At 42.6% G+C, this 19,719-nt stretch overlaps 2 protein-coding genes across 6 annotated transcripts in view; one reads left to right on the plus strand and one right to left on the minus strand.

Annotated features, from left to right (window-relative positions):
- Window positions 1–8,465, minus strand: part of IQSEC3 (IQ motif and Sec7 domain ArfGEF 3) — a 97,459-nt gene extending 88,994 nt beyond the window's left edge. For 4 of the 5 annotated variants that reach the window (XM_063153912.1, XM_063153915.1, XM_063153913.1 and 1 more), the window contains exon 1: window positions 7,944–7,990. Coding sequence is in view for 1 of the 5 variants with exons in the window: in XM_063153911.1 (XP_063009981.1) it covers window positions 7,944–8,449 (506 nt within the window). In the remaining 4 variants the exon portion in view is untranslated. Of the gene's footprint in view, window positions 1–7,943 lie in introns of all 5 variants that reach the window. The other variant, XM_063153911.1, reaches the window with a different exon arrangement.
- Window positions 8,345–19,719, plus strand: part of WASHC1 (WASH complex subunit 1) — a 57,526-nt gene continuing 46,151 nt past the window's right edge. Inside the window, exon 1 of the mRNA XM_063153922.1 lies at window positions 8,345–8,393. Within this exon, the coding sequence (XP_063009992.1) occupies window positions 8,360–8,393 (34 nt within the window). The 5' untranslated portion in view covers window positions 8,345–8,359. The remainder of the gene's footprint in view (window positions 8,394–19,719) is intronic.

The following is a 19,719-nucleotide window of genomic DNA, read 5'->3' on the forward strand; positions in this document are numbered from 1 at the left end:
ATCCCACAGAGAGTTTCAACCAAGTTTGAGTCAGTTACAGTGATTTTAGAGATACTAACCTCTAGCAAGTTCCATAAAAGTGGCTGGCAGGGTGTAATAGAGAGAACTTTGTAGGCTCTCCTATGAGGAAAAGGCTGCTGCTGAGTGAACTGAAGCCATTTCTCCACACAGAAGTCCCCATGTTGGAGTGAGATGTTATAAAAGCCTCAACTGCAGGAGAAGCTCAGATCAGAACTCACATCTTGTTATGCATCAGAAAATGTAACTGTGACACAAATCTTCTGGAAGGCAAGCTTCATTAGCTCTGCAGATCACAGATCCCCTTGTTTCCAGCTAGAAGAGGGCAGGAAGGATAAGATTTAATTTTGTATTTAAAATCACTTCAATTTCATCAAAATGGTCTCTCTTAGATGTGATTAATCATGGAAGATATTGATCCACTTCTATGTCTCTCAGAAAGTGCAACTTTAGACCACATGAAAATAAGGGCTGAGCAATGAGCATAAGATAATACAATAATACCTGTGTGAGGAGAAGGCTGTGCAAACACAGCACAGAGAAAATAAAAAAAATCATTATCTAAAGAGCAAATATGTCTTTATAACCCTGCAGCAACAAAGCTCCTACCACCTTGTATTAAAATACTGTAAGAGAACATCACAAACCTATTACAGGGAGAATGAGAATGCTGCTTAATGGTTTTCTCATTGTTCACCATTATCTCTGTGCATTGCTATCCATTGCTATTATCAGCACTCATTTACACCAGTGGAGGGATGTGCATTTCTGTGTGAGGAAAGATACACAAAATCTGCTTCAGATCCTCAGGTGATGCAAATTGTCAGGGCTGTACTGACATCAGTAAAGATGCACTGATTTCCTCCAGCAGATGATTTGCTTTTCTGTATGTAAAAAGCACAGAAACTAGGTGCTGTTTCAGCTTGGCTCTGAGACACTGCTGTGGACAAATGCTCATGCAAATACATTCTTTTTATGTGCAAATATACATATTGCCTTGCAGTACACATTGCAAGAAAGGACAGCAGCTTTAGGCTGCTTCCTATGCTGGAATTTAGAAAAGGATTGTTCCTGATCTACCTGCCTACTCCTGTCTATAACAATAGATCTCCAACTGCTTTGTCACAGATCTTAAAATACATAGAGATGAAAGGGTCAGTCCAGCATCACAAGTCTGTTAAAAATAAATTTAGGAGGCATTAAAGTTTGATTTTAGGACTGCTAGTCTAATGCTTGAACTGAGATGTTAAATAGAGCCATTGGGCAGAACAAATCCAACAGTCAAGACTATCATATTCTCACCTATGGCTTAACTAAATGAAATTACATATTCCAGAATAGATGAACATAAGAATAATAACAGTTTGTTTCAAGGTACATCTCTTTGAGGGGGAAAAAAGGAATATATAAATATATATATATATGTGTGTGTGTGTGTGTGTGTGTGTGTGTGTATGTATATATGTATATGTATATGTGTGTGTGTATATACATATGTGTGTATATATGTGTGTATATACATATGTGTATATATATGTGCGTGTGTGTATATATATATATATAATGTTTAAAAAATAGGAAAAAAAGAGAAAATTTTCAGACTCTGTCTTTATAAATTACTTTTATTTTTTTCTTATTTACTTTCATGGAATGTGGACCAAGTAACAAGCACAGGCTACAAGTAATTCTAAAGCAAATAAAATATATTCCATCTCTTAAACAGAGAATTATTTCTGGCTTTCTACAACGTTTTCCTAAGGGAGAAAAACAAAAGGTTTCATAACTGAGACTGGAAAAGGGAAATAAACCACTGCTGAACTAGAAAAGAAAGAAGAAAACAAGCAATCTAAAATGGCATTTATAGGGAAAATAACAGAGAAAGCAGAAGATGAATAAACCCTATATACAGAAAGATTATGAAAGGCAGTAGCTCTTTTTTCCTGTTTCAACCTGATTTCCAAGGCAAAAGGAAAAAACTACAGCTGAGAAATTTCTACAGTCTAATTTATATATTTGTGTAGAGGTATTTTTGCTTGCAGAAGTGCACATCATTTTATCATGTGAACTTTTTTTAAAGAGTAAGTAGATGCCATAATTACTAGAAGACCCAAATTCCAGTTGACAGGCTCTGTTCTGGCACTATCTAAGGACTAGATGAGCATCCTGAAGTGAGATTTCTCTGATTTGTTCTGACTAAAAGTGTAAATAATTTTAAATATGGCGTTGGTGGGAATGTGTGCAGTCTCTCTCATAAAAGTAGATAAGTAGATCTCACCTGCTGCATGCATAAACTGTCGGAAGCATGCCTAAACTGTATTATGTTCCTGTGCACATCATTTAATGAGGGATGTGGAAGTTGCTGCCAAGAGCCACCTGGCACTGAGGCCCTGGCAGAAATTCTCAAGGACATTGTTAACACAAACTCAGCTGGGACATTTTCCCCTTTAATACTTTACCAACCAGCCCTGTGTATATTATTTGGAATGCTAACAGTGTTGCCATGTGAGTCCCCTGGTCCTGAAATCTTCTCACAGAGTTTTAACTTGGATCTGCCTGGAAAGTGACAGCAAATGGGGTGATACAAAGCATATGGAAGAAAGGTTGAGTGACATAAAAATATCACCATCTTACTAAAAAAACCCCAAAAACCCAAAAAAAAAAACCCCAAAAAATAATGCATTTGCATCCCTTCTTGTTCAGGTATTTTAAATTTCAGCTTTTTGATGTTGTTTTCAGCCCCCAGCTCCTCTTGCTAAATTATGAGTACAAGTCTTTGCTATTCCAAAGCCTGCTAGACATTGTTTCACAAAAATTCCTTCCTGGATTTCCCACAATAGAAATTTTAGCCTTGACACTGTATTCCTCTGGCTGGGACTTTATACAGCATCCTACTGAAGTCTTATCCCTGTGGAACTCCTTGTGCTGTCCTTACTCAGCAATTTTATAGCTAAATTTCATCCTGAACCCTTCCTAAGCTAAATCCTTTTCCATCTCTCACTTCATCTATTATTTCTGAAATATTCTCATGAATCACTAACTCCATACTCCTCTGCCCAGGATTTTACAGGCCCTGATGTAGGTAAAATGCAAGTTATAAAGTGTATGTTATAAAGTATGTCTTAGCTTATTGAGATGGAAGTTATAAAGTGTGTCTTAGCTGATTGTGAGTATATGTTATAAAGTATGTCTTAGTTGATTGCAAGTATATGTTATAAAGTATGTCTTAGCTGACTGCAATGGAAGCAGCATGGATATATCTTTAAATTAGATGTAGTCAAGTAGAATCTACTTTCTGTTTTCCTCTCAGTGTGCTCTTTATGCCAAAATCATCTAAGCAGGACTTGAGCATCTGTGAAGCTGTGCCAATGCAGACCTCTGTCATTTGAAACCTGCTTACAGTACTCCACTCCAAATAACTTCTGATGCTGAGACAGAACATTGCTAGCAGGGATTTGCAGAAGCCAGGGCAGCACCAATGCAACTATTTCTGGTGTGTGAAAGCTCAGGGGAGTTAAACCCTGAAATATGCTGGAGGAAATCTGAGGCACTGAAAGAAGAGGGCAAAAGTAGCATTCCTTTTGTGCCCAAAGTGAAAAAATAATGGATATCTGGGGTACATCAGCCATTTGGAATTGTTCTGATCTTCTTTTTTAATTGCTGCAGGTTTTTTTGTGCTGGTGCAATGCGCAAATATAGCAAAATATGTTAATGGTAAACCATAATATTTACAGTTGTTGTTAGCTCCCATTGAAATCAGTAGGATTTTTTTCTAATGTCTTTACCCTGGAGATAATCCATAGAATAGAACATCAATGCATAGTTAAAAAGAAAAATTATGGAAAACAGCACCTCTGCATATGCAATATCTTTATTTTAAAGTTACATAATTGAGCTTTTGAAATTAACAAAAAACCCCAGCAGTCTCAGAACACAAGAGGAATAAGTGACTTCAACATCATCTTTTAAAACTTGCCTCTTTACTGAGATAAAAAATTCTATCCTAATTCAGTACAAAATAAAATAATACAGATTTCAGTCCAAGGCAAATCCAAAATGAGCTTTAAGACCTCTGGGAAAACGTGACTTTAGAAAAATTCTTCTAAGAATTCATGGAGTTTGTTTTACGTGAGGAGTTATCTTGTAGACCAAACACAGGCTAATAATTTTGAGACAATACTTAGATCCATTATGTCATGCTAGACAAAGACTGTTTCTATGTCTTCTTTTCACTGCTGATGACATGGTTAAAAGAAGACTTTAATGCCACTTTAACACAGAATGTTTGTGAATTGCAGCCATGTCTTTTGATGGAAGGAACTATAAAGGATTATTAGCTATTATTCTAATTGTATTTATCAGAGTGAGTTTTCCTGCTAATTCCTGGGCTCAGAACAGGAGTCCTTCCATAGACAGCTCCTACTGAGAGTTTCTCTGATAAAAACCAGCAGGATTTGGGTCATTTAGACTTAATCTGCTAAATTCAACCCTGTGGCATTTCCCTGATACTCAGTGAAGGGTACTGGGGACTGGCAAGGGAGGTTGTGTTCCGATAAAAAGGGATGGAAAATTTATATTCACAGAATTTGCCGACACTTTGGGATGGTCCCTTTAGACAAGAGGCTGCCTGGCAAGGGTGATCTGAGCTATGCTAATTTGGCAACCTGCATTTTTTTGAAGTAAAACATTCCATGACGAATGACCTTATTTTTTTGTTTTTAAAACTGTGAGGTGCTTATGCAATAGCCTCCTAAGGTAGAAAGAGACAGATGCCGTGGAATAATAATCAGCCTAATTCTTGCTGAAAATCTCCACAAAAATCTTTCTTCTTTTCCTCTTCTTTCATAGGAAAGCTGAGTACCACCTTTCCCACACAAAGACATGCAGCAACAATTAGGGGTCTCTGCATAGGTCAGGAATGCTTCTGCCTTTGCCATTTACATAATCTTGGTTTTGTTCCCTTTTAAAATGTAGGTTTTGTTTGGGTTTGGTTTTTTTTAAGCTTTAAAGAAAAAAAAGTTGTCAGTTTTTACAAAAACTAACAGCAAAAATAAGACTGAAGTTTTCTTTAAAATAAGAGAGATGCTTCTTTTGCAGAAGACATCCCTTGCAGAAGACTGTTCCAGCTGACATGAATAGTCACACGTGTCCAAAAGCTCAGATCTTCACTTCTATCCAGAGCCTGAGGTAAGCTGGGCTGCAAAAAAACCTCAAACCTGACTCAAAATGAGCAAAATCCGTGGGCTGTGTCTGAGGTGAGAAGGACCAGCACAAGTCCACCCTTAAACACATTGCCAGAACGTCCTGTTTTGTGAAGGCAGAGGAAATTCCATTTCTGGGCAGAGACAGCTGGGCACTGCCTGGGTGCTGCTTTAACCCCTGCTTTCAGCCCCTGTATCCCAACATGCTAAAATATTCTTTTTGTCATGTTTAGAGTGGCCATTTTCTGTAGTGAGCAGTCAGTCCTCTACTCTTGGCTAAAGAGAAAAAAAAAATAGATAACGTTGAATTTCAGAGTTTATAACAGGGAAAAACATGTTTGGACATGGGGGGAGGAAGGAAGAGAGAGCAGATACCTGGTCTGTGCAGGTATTAACATGTATGTGCCCTGCTGTCACACAAAAGCAAAAATACAACTCACAGGTTGGCAAGCTGAATGATAAGGTATATTGGGCATCCTGTCAATTGTTGGTGAAAGATTCATCACCCTCCATCCAAGCTGCCTTTAAGTTAGGTTTTGCAGTCTCTTTGCTTTCCCTCTAACAATCAGAGACGAGAGAGTACAAAACTCAGTATACACAATCAGTGGGGGGAAAAGAAGACCCTGCAGAAATGAGAAATGTGGACTGTTTGGCATCTCTCATATTTCCTTTTCTATACAAAGATTTTGGTTTGCCTAAGCTATAGAAGGAAACAGAAGCAGTCTATTTTAATCTTCTTGAGCAAAGAACGCTGCAGGGATTGCTCTGTTATCCCCAGCAGCAGCCCTGACTTTCCACACAAAAGGCTCCATCCAACCTTCTGTCTACCTCTCTGAAACAGAAAGATCGTCATATGATATACCAGCAATCAGCTGGGTTCTTAATGCACTTCTCTTTGTGCATTTTGGCATGAAGGAAAAAACCCTACAATTCTTCCCCCAGTCAAACCCCACTGCAAAAAGAGCTCAGATAAGGAGGAAGTCTTTAGTCCTATGCAGAGAAATTGATTCCTCAGTCTGTGAAATGACGTATGTTAGAAACTGTGTGCAGAAGCAAGGAAAGCCCTCGCCGAGATGATGCTTCTTACAGAGCCTTCACTGCAGGGAGTCACTCCTTAAAAAACAATGAGGTTGATTATCCATTTTCATTTGAGTTTCTTAGTGGTTTGACTTGAGGGATTCAAACGATGCTATTCTGGATTTACACCAATTGGCATGAGTTCAGGATCTGGCCCCACTTCTTTTTTTAAACTCTAGCTATTTCATGATGAATAAGAGCCAGATCCTGCAAAGGCTTACTACCTGCATTAATACTCTGAGGAGCCCACTCACTTCCTCTAAGTTGTGATTGAAAAATTGAGTCTTACGGTGCAGTATTTTAGAAGCAAGCCGATGCTTTTTGGGATTCAAGCATGCCTTGACCGCACGTATTCCTTTAACAGCCTTTCTTTCAACAGCAATACCTTCACTGATTTTCACAGAATCACATGATAGATGCTGAGCTGTTATGAAGTGGTGTAACTCTACTTACACCAGTGGAAAATCCAGCTCGATGTTGTAGTTCTGCTTGTGTATTCAAAACAAACACAAGAGAGAAGGGTCCCTTTATTTAAATTGTCAAAAAGCTTGTGTACTTCATTTGTGTGCTTCATATGTACTTGTGTGTTGTGCACTTCAATTGTTTTGACATCACTATGACAAAGACAATTCTAGGAAAGACATTTGATCTAGTTTTACTACTTATTTTAGTTTCTTTCTTATCTAAAAGAAGCCACAGCAGAAACTATGCTCCTTCTCCTTCTAACTTTACTAACTCTGGCTTTCAACCAGAAAACATCCCCCTGCTTTCCAAGTGCCTAAACAAAGGAAATTACAATACTGACTGCAGCTGTAATTACCAGCTGGTGAACTGATGGCATATCCTGAATACATAATCCAAGAGAATGTTGCTCTTCAATAGTAGCCCTTTCCACCTATAGTGCTGGAATGCTCATCCTTGTTTACTATACATTCATGCACACCCAATACATTTCAGTATTCAGTACTAGTAGTCAAGCTTTCTTCACTGAAGATGAGACACCAGCAAAAAATACTTTGTCCTTTTGGAGTGCTGGATCAGTGTCAGACGCCACGCACCAAAAAAACCCCAAACCCAACAAACCACCACAAAAAAAAAAAAAAGACAACCCACACGCGAGGGCGATAAGCACCCTAAATGTCAAACCTAAGCACTGCATCTGTATACACCACGTGCAATGTAATGCACCCCTTACATCAGCGAGGGCAGGAAAACCCCAGCTCGCTCCAGGGAGGATGGGGTTTTTACACAGATACCAGCAACTTAAGGCAAGCAGAAGCGCCCACAGCGCTGCTGTGCTTTGCGAGGCTGAGCCGCACTCACGGTCGATCACGGAGTTATTTATTTCTGTCAGACAATGAGGGCACGCTGCCGTGTGTGAGCACCGCGGGTGCGCTGCCCAAGGGGTACAGGCACTTCTCCACGGGAACGAGCGCAGCGGAGCGGGAGGCTGATGCCTCTTGGAAGCAGCATCCTTGCTCCTCTTTGCACTGCTCTCGCCGAGAACGCATCGAGGGAGGGATTCCCCACCCACCCACACACTGCCTGTCCCTCCCTGCGAGGCTGCAGGGGGTATAACCCAGTTCCCGGCTGGATGCGGGCCCGGGGGAGCCGCCACCGCTGCCCGCCCCCTCTCCCCTGAGCACTTACTCCGCTCTCCGGCTCAGGACGCCTTTGCCGATGGCCTGGGGGGTCTTGTGCTGGAGCAGCGCGGCACAGCAGCCCTTGTCCCTGCCGTCCTTCTCGCCGGGGTGCTGGTGGGGCTGCGCCGCGGGGTGCTGGTGGCCGGCAGCCCTGCCGCCGCCGCCGGGCCCCGCCGGTGCCGCTTTGCCCGCGGGCTGAGCCGGGAGCTGTTGGTGGTGCTGAAGCGGCTCGGGCTGGCCCGCGGGCGGCGGCGGGGGCTGCTCGGCCGGGGGAGCCGCGGGCGGCTCGGCGGGGGCCGCGGGCGGCTCGGCGGGGGCCGCCGGCTGCTGCTGCTGCTGCTGCTGCTGCCCGCGGAGGCTGCGGTTCTCGGTGCTCAGCTCGTCCAGCCGCCGCTCCAGCTCGTCGATGCGCTGCCGCTGGGTATGGATGAGGCTCTGCTGGTTCTGCACGATGGCGGTGAGCTCCTTCAGGTAGAGCACGGCGCGCACCGGGTTCTCCAGCAGGCTCTCCATGCCCCGGCCGCCGGCGCGGGCCCCGCCGCCCGCACGCCCGCCCGCCCGCCCGCCGGCGCTCCGGCGGCGGCAGCGGCGGCGCGGGATGCGGGCACGAGCACGGGCACGGGCACGCGCACCCGCGCCGCCGCGCGCTCCCGCGGCCGGGCGGGAACGGGAACGGGAACGGGAGCGGGAGCGGGCGGGAGGGGCCCCCGCGCGAGCCCGCCCCCGGCCGCGCCGCGCACGCGCGAGTGCCGGGAACCGGGAATTGGGAACCGGGTCCCGTCCGACCCTCGGTCCCGTCCGACCCTCGGTCCCGTTCCGTCCGTCCCTCGGCAGCCCCGCCCGCCGCCGCCCCCCGCCCACGCGGCCGCGCCCCCGTGCCGGTGCCGGGCGGAGCGGCCCGTGTGGGGCGAGCGCCCTGCGGAGCCCTTCGCAACCCTCCAGTACCCGGTCTCCGTCTCTCTGAGTGGCGTTTCTGAGTCTTGCTCTGCTTTCCTTATCCAGGATGCCTTTGCGATTTCTTTAGTTTTGGGGGGTTTTTTGGGTTTTTTTTTTTTGTTTTTTTCCAGAGTGATTTAAGTCATTGTGTCTAGTTTTGGCTGCCGTGTTGATAACGTCCCTGGTTTTAGCTCACCTGATTAGAAACAGAATCATTAAGGTTGGAGATGTTCTCCAAGATCATGAATCCAACCTTTGGCTGAAAAGCATCATGCCCCCTAAATCATTGCACTAAGAGCCGTGTCTGCTTCTGTTTGGGATTTCCACACTTCCCTGGACAGACTGTGTCAATGCTTAACTACTCTTGCAGTGAAGAAATTTTTTGTAATACCCAACCTAAAGCTCCCCTGGAGCAAATTGAGGTCATTTTCCCTTGCAGTGTCACTGGTTTCCTGGGAGAAGGTCCTGATCCCCACCCCACTACAGCCTCCTATCTGCAGGAGTTGTAGGGAGTGACAAGGTCTCCCCTGAGCCTCCTCCTCTCCAGGCTGAACTCCTCCAGCTCCCTCAGCCATTCCTCACACAACTTTAGCTCCGCACCCTTCTCCAGCTTCACTGCCCTTCTCTGGCCTTGCTCCAGCACCTCAATGTCCTTCGTGTAACCTGAATGCAGGGTTAAATGTCTCAGCAGCAGTTTCTGAGGAAAATGGATGTTAAAGGAACTTGCTTGGAATTTTTGGTGTCCTTTATGTTCTTTGGAAGAAAGCCAGGGTTAGGGAGTTTTGCTAGGGGTGTGGGTGCTGTAGATGGGAGAGCAGACAGGCAGGGCCTTTGCTGTCAGACTCCATGCAGGTTTTCTTTGTTTCTCAAGAAATACCTTCTCTTGCCCTTCTTTATCCACAGCCATAAGTATTTGCCAACTTACAGCCTTGAGTCAGAGAGACTGTGTGCTTCCTATTACATTCATCAGTAAATAACCTGGTTAAAGGTAATACAATCACAGTCAGTAACCTCTGTGTAGGTCCATGAGGTTATTTCTGTAATGGATAAAATCCTATCCAGTCACTGTGAGTGCAGAAGGCCCAGGAGGCATCACGAGCAGTCAGGTTTTGGACAAGCATGCCAGTAGGTTTGACTCATAGTACAAGCACTCTACAAGGAGTGTAGAGCTACTCTCATTTTGCCTTTTCAGATCAGCCAGACCTGCTCTGTAGCAAGGAATGCATGAAGTGAGGAAAGAAGAAATGTGAAAGAGAATCTCTGTTTCAGATGAGCTGGAAGGTGTATTTCCAGTCCCTTCTGTTCACAGACAGCCTTAGGAATGCAAACGGGTGCAAACAGAATCACCAGGATTAGAAACTGTTCACAGACTTCTCCTGAACCAGAGCTGCTATTCACAGCTCTCTTGCAGGCACTTAGAGGTGGCTTTGCAGTATCATTCAACATTGCCACATTTCCCCTGTGTGTTGGGGGAAGACCCCAGAGTGAACTCTAAGGATATGAGCATTCAAATCTGGCACATTTATAATTTTATTGGAAAACTGAATGGGAAAAGTTCCTCCATCTCATTGCCTAATGTGAGTCAATAATGTTTTATGACAGGAGATTGACTTAGCAGAAACTGGCATTATTCAGCAAGGGGAGGGATGGTTACAGGGGAATGTGAAAAAAGGCACACACAGGAAGACAGGAGGTGAAAACACCTAAGCTATATTTGGGGCAGAGTGGAAGTGATAGTTTGAGAAATTGTGCTGGCATGCTGTCTGCTTTCAAAGGCAGGACTGAACAGCAGAATTTGAGTCTTGCCTTACAGGAACAGAGTTCAGGGACAGCACTGAAATAACATGATTTAGGCATTAGCAGATTCTGGGATACAAACAGGGTGCACACTAGTGCACACTCATAATTGTATGTGCACACACAGAGATCATTGTTAGGAGAGACTTCAGACACAGACTGCTTATTTGGTAGAACAGAGGAGGCTCTTTTAAAGCTTAAGTCAAGCCCTGTGCAGAGTTCTGGTTTTGCAGTGGACATCATGTTCCTTTGCAGGTCAGCTGGATAAAAGAGATGAAGAAATAAGGGTCATAGACATCACACTGGCCAATCCAGGTAAAGCTAGGCAGGTCATGGCATGTATTCTTAAGGAAATACTAAAGAAAAATAAAAAATAATCCTGATTTGGATGATTTGGGCTGGGGCAAAACAGCCTGGAAGTCTTGTGTCATGGTGCTTCAATGCCTGTCAGATGTGACTTTTACTGCACAAAGTGAACCTGATGTATTCACTCCCTGTTTCTGCACCTTTAATTTGCTTGGTCAGCCTTATTAGCCTAATTTGTACTGATAAATCTTTGTCATAAATTAAACAGAGACCTACAACCATGTATTGGTAAGCTAAAATCAAGCAGATTAGTAGGAAAGTAAGAAAGAAACCTATTTTCTGTGCAGATGTTGTAACTGGTGGACAAAAAGGCTACAACCAGCCCTGACCTTCCAGGTTTACTAAAGAGAGCACGTGCCAAAGGAAATGCAGCAGAATGCTTTTGTGCCTAACATGAGGGACTATGCAAGGATTTCCTTACAAAACTTCAAGAGTTAAGAGAGTTGCATAATCCTCTGTAATAAGAAAATGCAGTGAAGATGGAGTGTTCATGCAGGAGGAATCTGCAAGCACATCACCACAAAGTGAATGTCTCCTTTCTGTCTGTGAGGAAGATCCTGCATGGCTGGAAAATGCCTCCCCTTTTATCCAGCCATCACTGAGGCCGTGTGATTGTGCTGCCACAATACCTGCACACAGCATTTGCACAGCTCTGCAGGCTGGTGAACACTGAATGGCAGGATTGTAGCCATCAGAAAAACGGAAATGCAGACACACAGTGGGTAAATGATTTGTCCAAGGCCATGCAGGAAGCTGAGGAGAGAGGATGCAGCAGGAGGGATGAGGGGGGAGAGACCTGTGATAACACCACACACACACACACAACACAACAGATCTGTGATTTCAAACATCTTTGGCATTTAGCACAAACTTCAGGTCGTTAAATGCTGCTGCTTCTCTCTCTAGGAGAGATAGTATCTGGAAGGAAGCAATGGCAAAGATAAGGAAAGCCTGAATTCTGTTAAAATTATTTTTGCCACAGATAATTTGTTGGTATTGTATTTTTCAAAGTACTGATTATTTTCAGTCCATTCCAGGAAAAATAATAATGAATAATAATGGATTAATTATGTTCTTATGGAATAAAGTGGCTTTCTTATCCACTTAGCAAGGTGCTTGGGCATTGCACAGACAATTACAAATAAAGTGCAGCAGTAGTAATTAAAATAAGCATGCATTATAAATCCACAACAAAATGCAAATGAGTCAAGCCTCAGGATTTAATGGAAAGGTCTAATATGACATGATTTAATTTTATATTTCTTTAGCTATTTAACTCAGAGTAAAATTAATCCATAAATAAAGGTATACTAAGAAGATAGGGAAGGTAGTAAGTGTTTCAACTGCAGAAAAACTTTCACTGCAGAATGTTCTTGTAACATTTTCTGAGAGGTCCTAATCTCACTGTAATTTTCAACAGCTCACTGAAACCTGATGCAAGCAAATCACTCCAGCCTTTTTGACAGGTAGAGACTTCCCGTGTTTTTCCATTTGAAATTCTGTTTGAGGCATTCCCTTCTCAGTTACACTCTATCTCCTCTTGGACAGGAGGTCATCACAGCAAACCCAGGCAGTCTTTTCCTCATTTCTTGCATTTGATCCCAATTTCCCCCACCTTCCATGCCTTAGCCTTGCAAGGTTAACAACTTCCCCCTGGTAATTCAGTATCCAAAGTGCTTCCAGTTGGAGAAGCAGGGCATATTGCTTAGGTTCCCAGCTATGATTCTGTGGACTTATTATCATAAGCTTATGATAAGATTTTTATACTTCTATAAGACCTGCATCTCTATTGACTTTGTTTGAGGAGAAAGAGAATTTAGAAAGGTGTGTACAAGGACATGGAATAGAACAAAGATTATTTGTGTTTAAGATTAATCCTTGATCCTGAAGGAAGGGCACATTTAATGTTGGCCAACTCACCTTAATTAATCAAACATTTTCTCCCCTTCTTCCTGTCAGAAAGGTGAAATCCCCACAGCTGATATTTCCCCTCAGATCTAAGTTCTTAAGGAGAACACACAAGGAAGCATAGCACAAACCATATAAAACCCTACAGAACTAGAGTAAAAGATAGGAGGTAAGGGATGCAAGAATCATGGTCCTGTATTTCCATCTTTCATTCTGATTTTATGGGGAAGGATGGGGGCATTTTCAGTCTCACCTGGAAGTTAGCAGCTGCTCAAGTAAAGATTCTCATAACTGCTTGCAAACAGGCTGCAGACCAAAAAGAATTCTGCAGGAATTCGATTAATAATCTCAAAATAGAGGAGAGAATCAAGACAATAATAATGTTCTCATGCATAATTTATAGCAGAGGAAAAAAAACAAAAAGCTTCTCCTGAATGCTTCTTTCACTCAGGCTTTTTTCACTTGAGGCTGCATCCAAAACTGTTCAGATCAATGAGATGTTTCACCAGCCTGAGTCCAAGCCAAGTCACTCTCTGCTGACACCCATTAAACAGATGGATAAAATGAAGCTAACACAAGAGAAGAGTGCTGCCCACAGTCACACAGGACACTGCGCAGTGCCTGTAATTAGAAAACATTGGAACCAACAGCAGTGCTCCCAGTGAACACTGAAAAAGTTTTCTTTGGGTTCTCTGGCACCCTCTAGTCCAGCACCCAAAAGCCAGGTGTTGTGCTCTGCAGTCCTGGCACCTGCAACAAGGTGAAATCTCTCTGTCTCTCGTGTTGTGGCTGTTGAATTGTTAATTCATGTTGATACCATAAAACCAGAAGCAATGGGAAACATCCCAATTTATAAATTAAAGAACTGAGATATAGTAAGGGCAAATACTTCGGTTTCTTTCAGTTTTGTTTGAGTATTTTTCCTCTTCAGTTGAGTACAGCTAAACTGCAATGTAAGTATTTAAAACAGCTGCTCATCAGGAGAAAGTACAAATTCTGGATTGTAGCCTTAGTTGAGATGTGTGGTTTTGACACATTTTAAAATCTTGACTGTGTTTGAACTGTGCTACTGCAGCCCTCTGTTATTTACTTCAAATTCAAAGGAATCAAGGTCTCTCTTCAGACTGCACTTCCCCTTTTCATGTTGCTAAATGTTACATTATCTTCTGCCTTTTTCATGAAATTAAGCTTTGACCACTTAATTGATTAATTCTAGAGAGCAAAAGCTTCACAGAGACATTTCCTTCAGAGTCAGTCAGGTATTTGTTTGAGCTGACAATTGTTCAGTCTTTTGTAAATACTGCAGTAAAATGAAAAAAAACCCAACCTGAATATGAGCTTGATTCTCCCAATATTATCTGACTAGCTCCTCCAGATTTCAGAGGGGACAAGTTCATGTGATCTGATCTTGTGTAAGATCACAGGGGAAAGAAAAAGATTAAAAAAAAAATAGAATTTGAATAATCTTAAGTGTAATTCATACTCCAACTAGAAGTTTTTTCTGTAATGGCAGATATCAAATACTGTCAAGAGAACAACAAACATTCATGAACAGGATGCATTTCAGCTCAGGCTACAATACAGCATTTTTCTGATGAGCATTTTTCTGATGAAATATTTATTTCAGCTTAGCTCTTAACTGAAGAGAAAAAAAAAACAGAAGAAGCAGCATTTGTCCCTACCACATTTCAACTCTTTATGTTTGGTATGTAGAAGACATTTTCCCTTTTGCTTCTAATTCTGTGCTATCAGTATGACTTAATTCAACAGCCTCAACACAAGGAAGTTCACCTTGTTGCAGAATTCAGCTTAAAGCAGGTAAGACTGCAGACCATAACACCTGGCTTTTAGCTGCAGGGCTAAAGAAGAAGACACCAGAGGACTCTTCCTGGCTTTTCTCAATCCTCATGTGGAGCACAAAGAGCCTTCTCTGATCACAGACCCTCAGTGCAGTCCTGGTCACTTTGACAGGGTGGCTTTTTTGGTCTGGGCTCAGGTTGCATAACAGGGGGAAACAGATGCTGAATTCTCAGGGAAATTAAGGCCAGGACAAATCAATAAAGCATCTGGCCTGATGTGCTACATGCTGTATAACCTCATGCAGCTTGGAATATGAGTTTAAGAAAAACATATCTCCAGAAATGCTTCTGGTACTACTGGAAAGATAGAGAAAGGTAGGGAATTTGTCTCATTCCATGATGTTTTGTCACTGTGGTTGATCTCTGTCATGGTTGACAAGTTGGAATATTTTTCTTATATTAAGTTATCCTTTTTATTTTCCAGACATGAGTAATTATGCCGTTCTCTAACACAGTAAAGAACTCCTTGGTCCTAAAGTTTGTTCTCTCCTTGAAGATGACTGATCAAATCAACTGATTATATTATTTTTAACAAGATAAACGGACTGATCTCTTTAAATGATGTAATTTTATGAAAACTTGAGTCCTTGGGGTTTTTTGGCTTTTGAGGTAATCTCTCAGCCTTCCTGCTCTGCAGCATGGACCAACCAGAGGCAGCCCAAATGTTTGCTGAAGGGGTCGCTGCTGAGATGCGCTGCTGTCTCTTGTTGCTCATTATTTATGGGGTCAGGCTTTTGCTCAGGTCAGCTTTTGTCTTCAAATCTGCTTGTAGACAGGATCCCTTCTGCTCAGACAGGCTGTCTTGTGACAAGTATTTCTGTGTTCTATTTTGGTGTCTGAAAGAATTTCAAGGAGCATATTGAACAGGCAAAACTCAAAACTGAAAGAACTTGCTCCAGACTTTTCTTCAGAACTCTGCAGAATTGTTTCAGAGATTCATTCCACAGGGTAGAATCTCTGCCTCATGCAGAAGACACAAAATAGCCCTCTGTTTTGGGAGACCCATAAAGAGCAGGAGGTAGCTCAAATGGTGGCAGATCACAGGTCCAGCTTTTGTGTTGCATGAATTAGCTTAAAGTGAGGTTAAGCTCTGGTGCAAACCATTCAGTCTCGTGAATTTCTTCACAACTGATGGGATTTGGGCAGTGGTTGAAGTCAATTTGGTGATAAGGCAAGCAGCTGAAAACTCCCAATATTTACCTTGTCCAGAGAGAAATTCCCCACTGATTTTCTGGCTACCTTATTTGTACACCTCTCAAATAAGAGCAGCCTAGCAGATCTTTTCAGATAGTGAGCAGAAGTATGTTCTAAAAACAACCCTACACTCATTTGTAAAAGATGAAATAAGGAAAACAATGCCCACAGCTCACAGCAGCACTGCTCTGTGGTTCCATCCATTGCAGAGATAACAGTTCAGGTACTCATTCCCTCTGCAGTGCTCACCTTGGGAAGCAAAGAAATGGCAAAGGACAAAGGGTCCTGTCCCTGGAGGGAGGGAGGGAGGGTGGGTTAAGAAGCCACAAAATCTGATGTGGATTGGGCAGCGTGGCACACAGGGAGACTGGTGGAGGTGATAGAATTAGGGACTGAGGATGCACAGGCTGGGCAGAACTGAGCCAGGGGGAAGGCTGATGTTGGGTCTGCAGGCAAGACTGCTGTGGAGGTTGTGGAAGAAAAGTGAATGTGTAAAAAGAGGCAGAAAGGTACCTAAAGGGCTCTCAGTAAGCTGAAGAGAACGACTGAATATTTGTTATAAAGACATGCTGAGTACAGTCAAAAGGAAGAGTCAGAACTTGAAAGTTGGGTTGAAGTCCATTTTGTAAGAGTGTGTAGGTCTGGATCCTAAAGGAGTCACAGCTATTTGCTGATGACTTAAGTTATGATTTGTTTAAAAGCTTCCCATCTGTTCAGGTTTGTGCTCTGTTTGACATTGAAATTACTGCTGGATGGATGTCATAGAGTGGTGATTTTGGACACATTCTCATTGGGTTTTAACTTTATGTGATATTCTGGTCTTTTTTTATGGAGATCAGCACAAAAAGGCAAAACACAACCAACTGTGACAGAATATATAAAACAGAATGAGCTGCCTACAGATAAAAGAAAACAGTCCAAAATAATAGAGACCAATGTGAATCATGACCAAGAAGCTTATTTGTAATAATAAACATGTCATCTGTGTCAGATAAATAAATCACAAATATTTATTGAGATAACAAATGGATTATAAATAGAGAGACATCACAAATTCAGATCATGTCTCTCAGTGATAGCAGATATGAATTAGCATCCATATCTGCCAAAATAAATCTGGCATTCTCACAGAGTCATCATTAAAAAAATAAGAAAACAAACAATAGTAACAATAATAATAAATAAAAAGAAAGAGAGTGCAGGGGAGAGGGCAGACAAGACAAGCATTGTTTTTTTCTTCCACTAGTATGACATAGTTTAGAGAGATCAGGCTGCATTAGCTCTGCTAAACATGATATAAGCATGACAATGATAAGAAAGAACTGGAGGCAGGGTTGAGGGAGAGGCTTCCCTGGTAGCTGCAGTTCTGACCCCAATCCTATAAGCTGCTCCAGGCAAGCAGGTGCACGAGGCCTCATTTTGAAATCAGTGAGTTCAAGCCAAGCACAAAAGTCTGTCTGGCCAAAGCATCAGCTGCCAACTTCCATTTACCTCCTTCTGCCACTCTTTTAGATGCAGCTAACACTTTATTGATATGGTCTGAGTTTTGATATAATGCAAAAAATATGATATTTATTCTTTAATTCTGCTTGTGAAATGAAGCCAGTCAGTTATAAAAATCAAAATTTATTTTCTGGAGAACCTAAATAAAACCAGTTGTTCTTAATGCAAGCCTGGCATTATTAGTTTTTCATGTTGTCCTGAGCTCCTGGAAATGCAGAGGCTGAGATTCTGCAGCAGGAGGGATTCTTCCATAACATACATTCCTGTGTTTCAGACCATAGATTTCAGGACATAAACAGTACTGTACCAGACTGAACAAATCAGGCTATAAAATACCAAATGTGACTGAAACAATATTGGGCTTGGCATTAATTTTTTTGTATTTCCTTCCCTTCTGTGAAGTTAATGATGTGTCCTGCTGCCTATATTCAAAGGAATGGAGGGACCTTTAATGTAATAGTCTGCCTGTCCTGGTTGGATTTCCAGAGAGGAAAAGGAGCAAAGCTATTGCTAGTGCTGCTCCAGATGGACTGCTCTGCAGTGAAAAGGACAAGGTGGAATGCTGTGCCACCATTTGCCTGACTGTCAGGAACACAGGCAAGAGGATGGGGCCAGACTCTCCTCAGAGGGGCTCAGCAATGGGATAAGAGGCACAGGGCACAAACAGAAACACAGGGAGTTCTACCTGAATATGAGGAAAAACTGATTTACTTTGAGAGTGACAGAGCACTGGTACAGGATGTCCAGAGAGGCTGTGGAGTCTCCTCTGGAGATCACAGAATCACTGGGTTGGAAGAGACCTTCAAGATCATTGAGTCCAACCCATTCCCTGACACCTCAGCTAAACCTTGGCACCCAGTGCCACATCCAGGCTTTTTTAAACACACCCAGGGATGGTGACTCCACCACCTCCCCAGGCAGGCCATTCCACAACTTTATCATTCTTTCTGTGAAAAACTTTTCCTAATATCCAACCTGTATTTCCCTTGATGCAGACTGAAACTGTGTCCTATGGCTCTGTCAGTGCTGCCTGGAGAAAGAGCCCAACCCCACCTGACTGCAGCCACCTTTCAGGAGTTGTGGAGAGTGATAAGGGCACCCCTGAGTCTCCTTTTCTCCAGGCTAAACACCCCCAGCTCCCTCAGTGGTTCCTCACAGGGTTTGTGTTCCCTCTCCAGCCTCGTTGCTCCTCTGGACACACTCAAACATGTCAATGTCCTTCCCAAACTGGGGGGCCCAGAATTGGACACCAGTTTAAAAACCCAGCTTGATGTGATCGTGTGCAACCTGCTTTATCAGGGAAGTTGGGCTAGATGATCTCCAGAGGTCCTATCAACCCAGGCCATTCTGTGATTCTGTGAATTAAGCCCAAAATAAAGTCAGGACCTCTCAAGTGTAAAGCCCAGTCAGCACAACAAGAGGTAGGTGCTGCCCCAACTGTCCTCTGGATATAGTGCAACCACTACTAGACCAATCTGAAATTTAAGGGATATTCTTGTGGCTGGTTTATATTTTTATTTTCCTTCTGATAAGTAGGGTACACTCAAAAATCTTTCTCTTCCTTATGTTTATATGATTGGATCCTTTCAGATACTCTTTCTCCCCTGTAGCAGTTGTTCTGTGAAGGTCCTGAGCCCTTTGACTCTTCCTTACAAGCCAGATTCTTGCTCCTAATGCTGTTGCACTGGCCTGTCCTGGCCATCTCTGTGCTCCCCTATTTCCCTGCATGTTTATTTGTCAAACTCAACAATGAAAAATTATTTGTGAATTTGGGATGCACTCACTGAATATTTTTGATTTTTAAAACAATGAGGATTACATTTTGTTGGTTTTTTTCCCTTAGCCCTTTGTCTTTTCCCAGGAGCAGGAAAAAATTAAAGCCTAGAGTAACCTATAGATGCTTAGCTCTAGTACTTTTTTTAAAAATGAGCTATGCTGTTTTACTGGCATGTAGAAATACTAATAGAAGTACTTGCTAAACAAATGCACTGGTTTTATTATTAAACAATGAGAAAATGCTGTTAAAATATATGTTGTGTTGCACACTATTATTTTGGCCTCTTTACATCACTCTAAAAGGGAAGGGGAATTAAAGGTTGAAGTGGGAGATATGTATCCTACTGCTCTGTAAATGAAAAGAAAAATTACATCTGTAGGTCTTAGAATTAAGTAGGGATCTGATGTTATAACACAAATGCAAAAAACCCACCATGTTTCTAG

The sequence above is a fragment of the Melospiza melodia genome, chromosome 4 (assembly GCF_035770615.1).
Source record: "Melospiza melodia melodia isolate bMelMel2 chromosome 4, bMelMel2.pri, whole genome shotgun sequence".
In the NCBI taxonomy this organism is placed as follows: Eukaryota; Metazoa; Chordata; class Aves; order Passeriformes; family Passerellidae; genus Melospiza; species Melospiza melodia.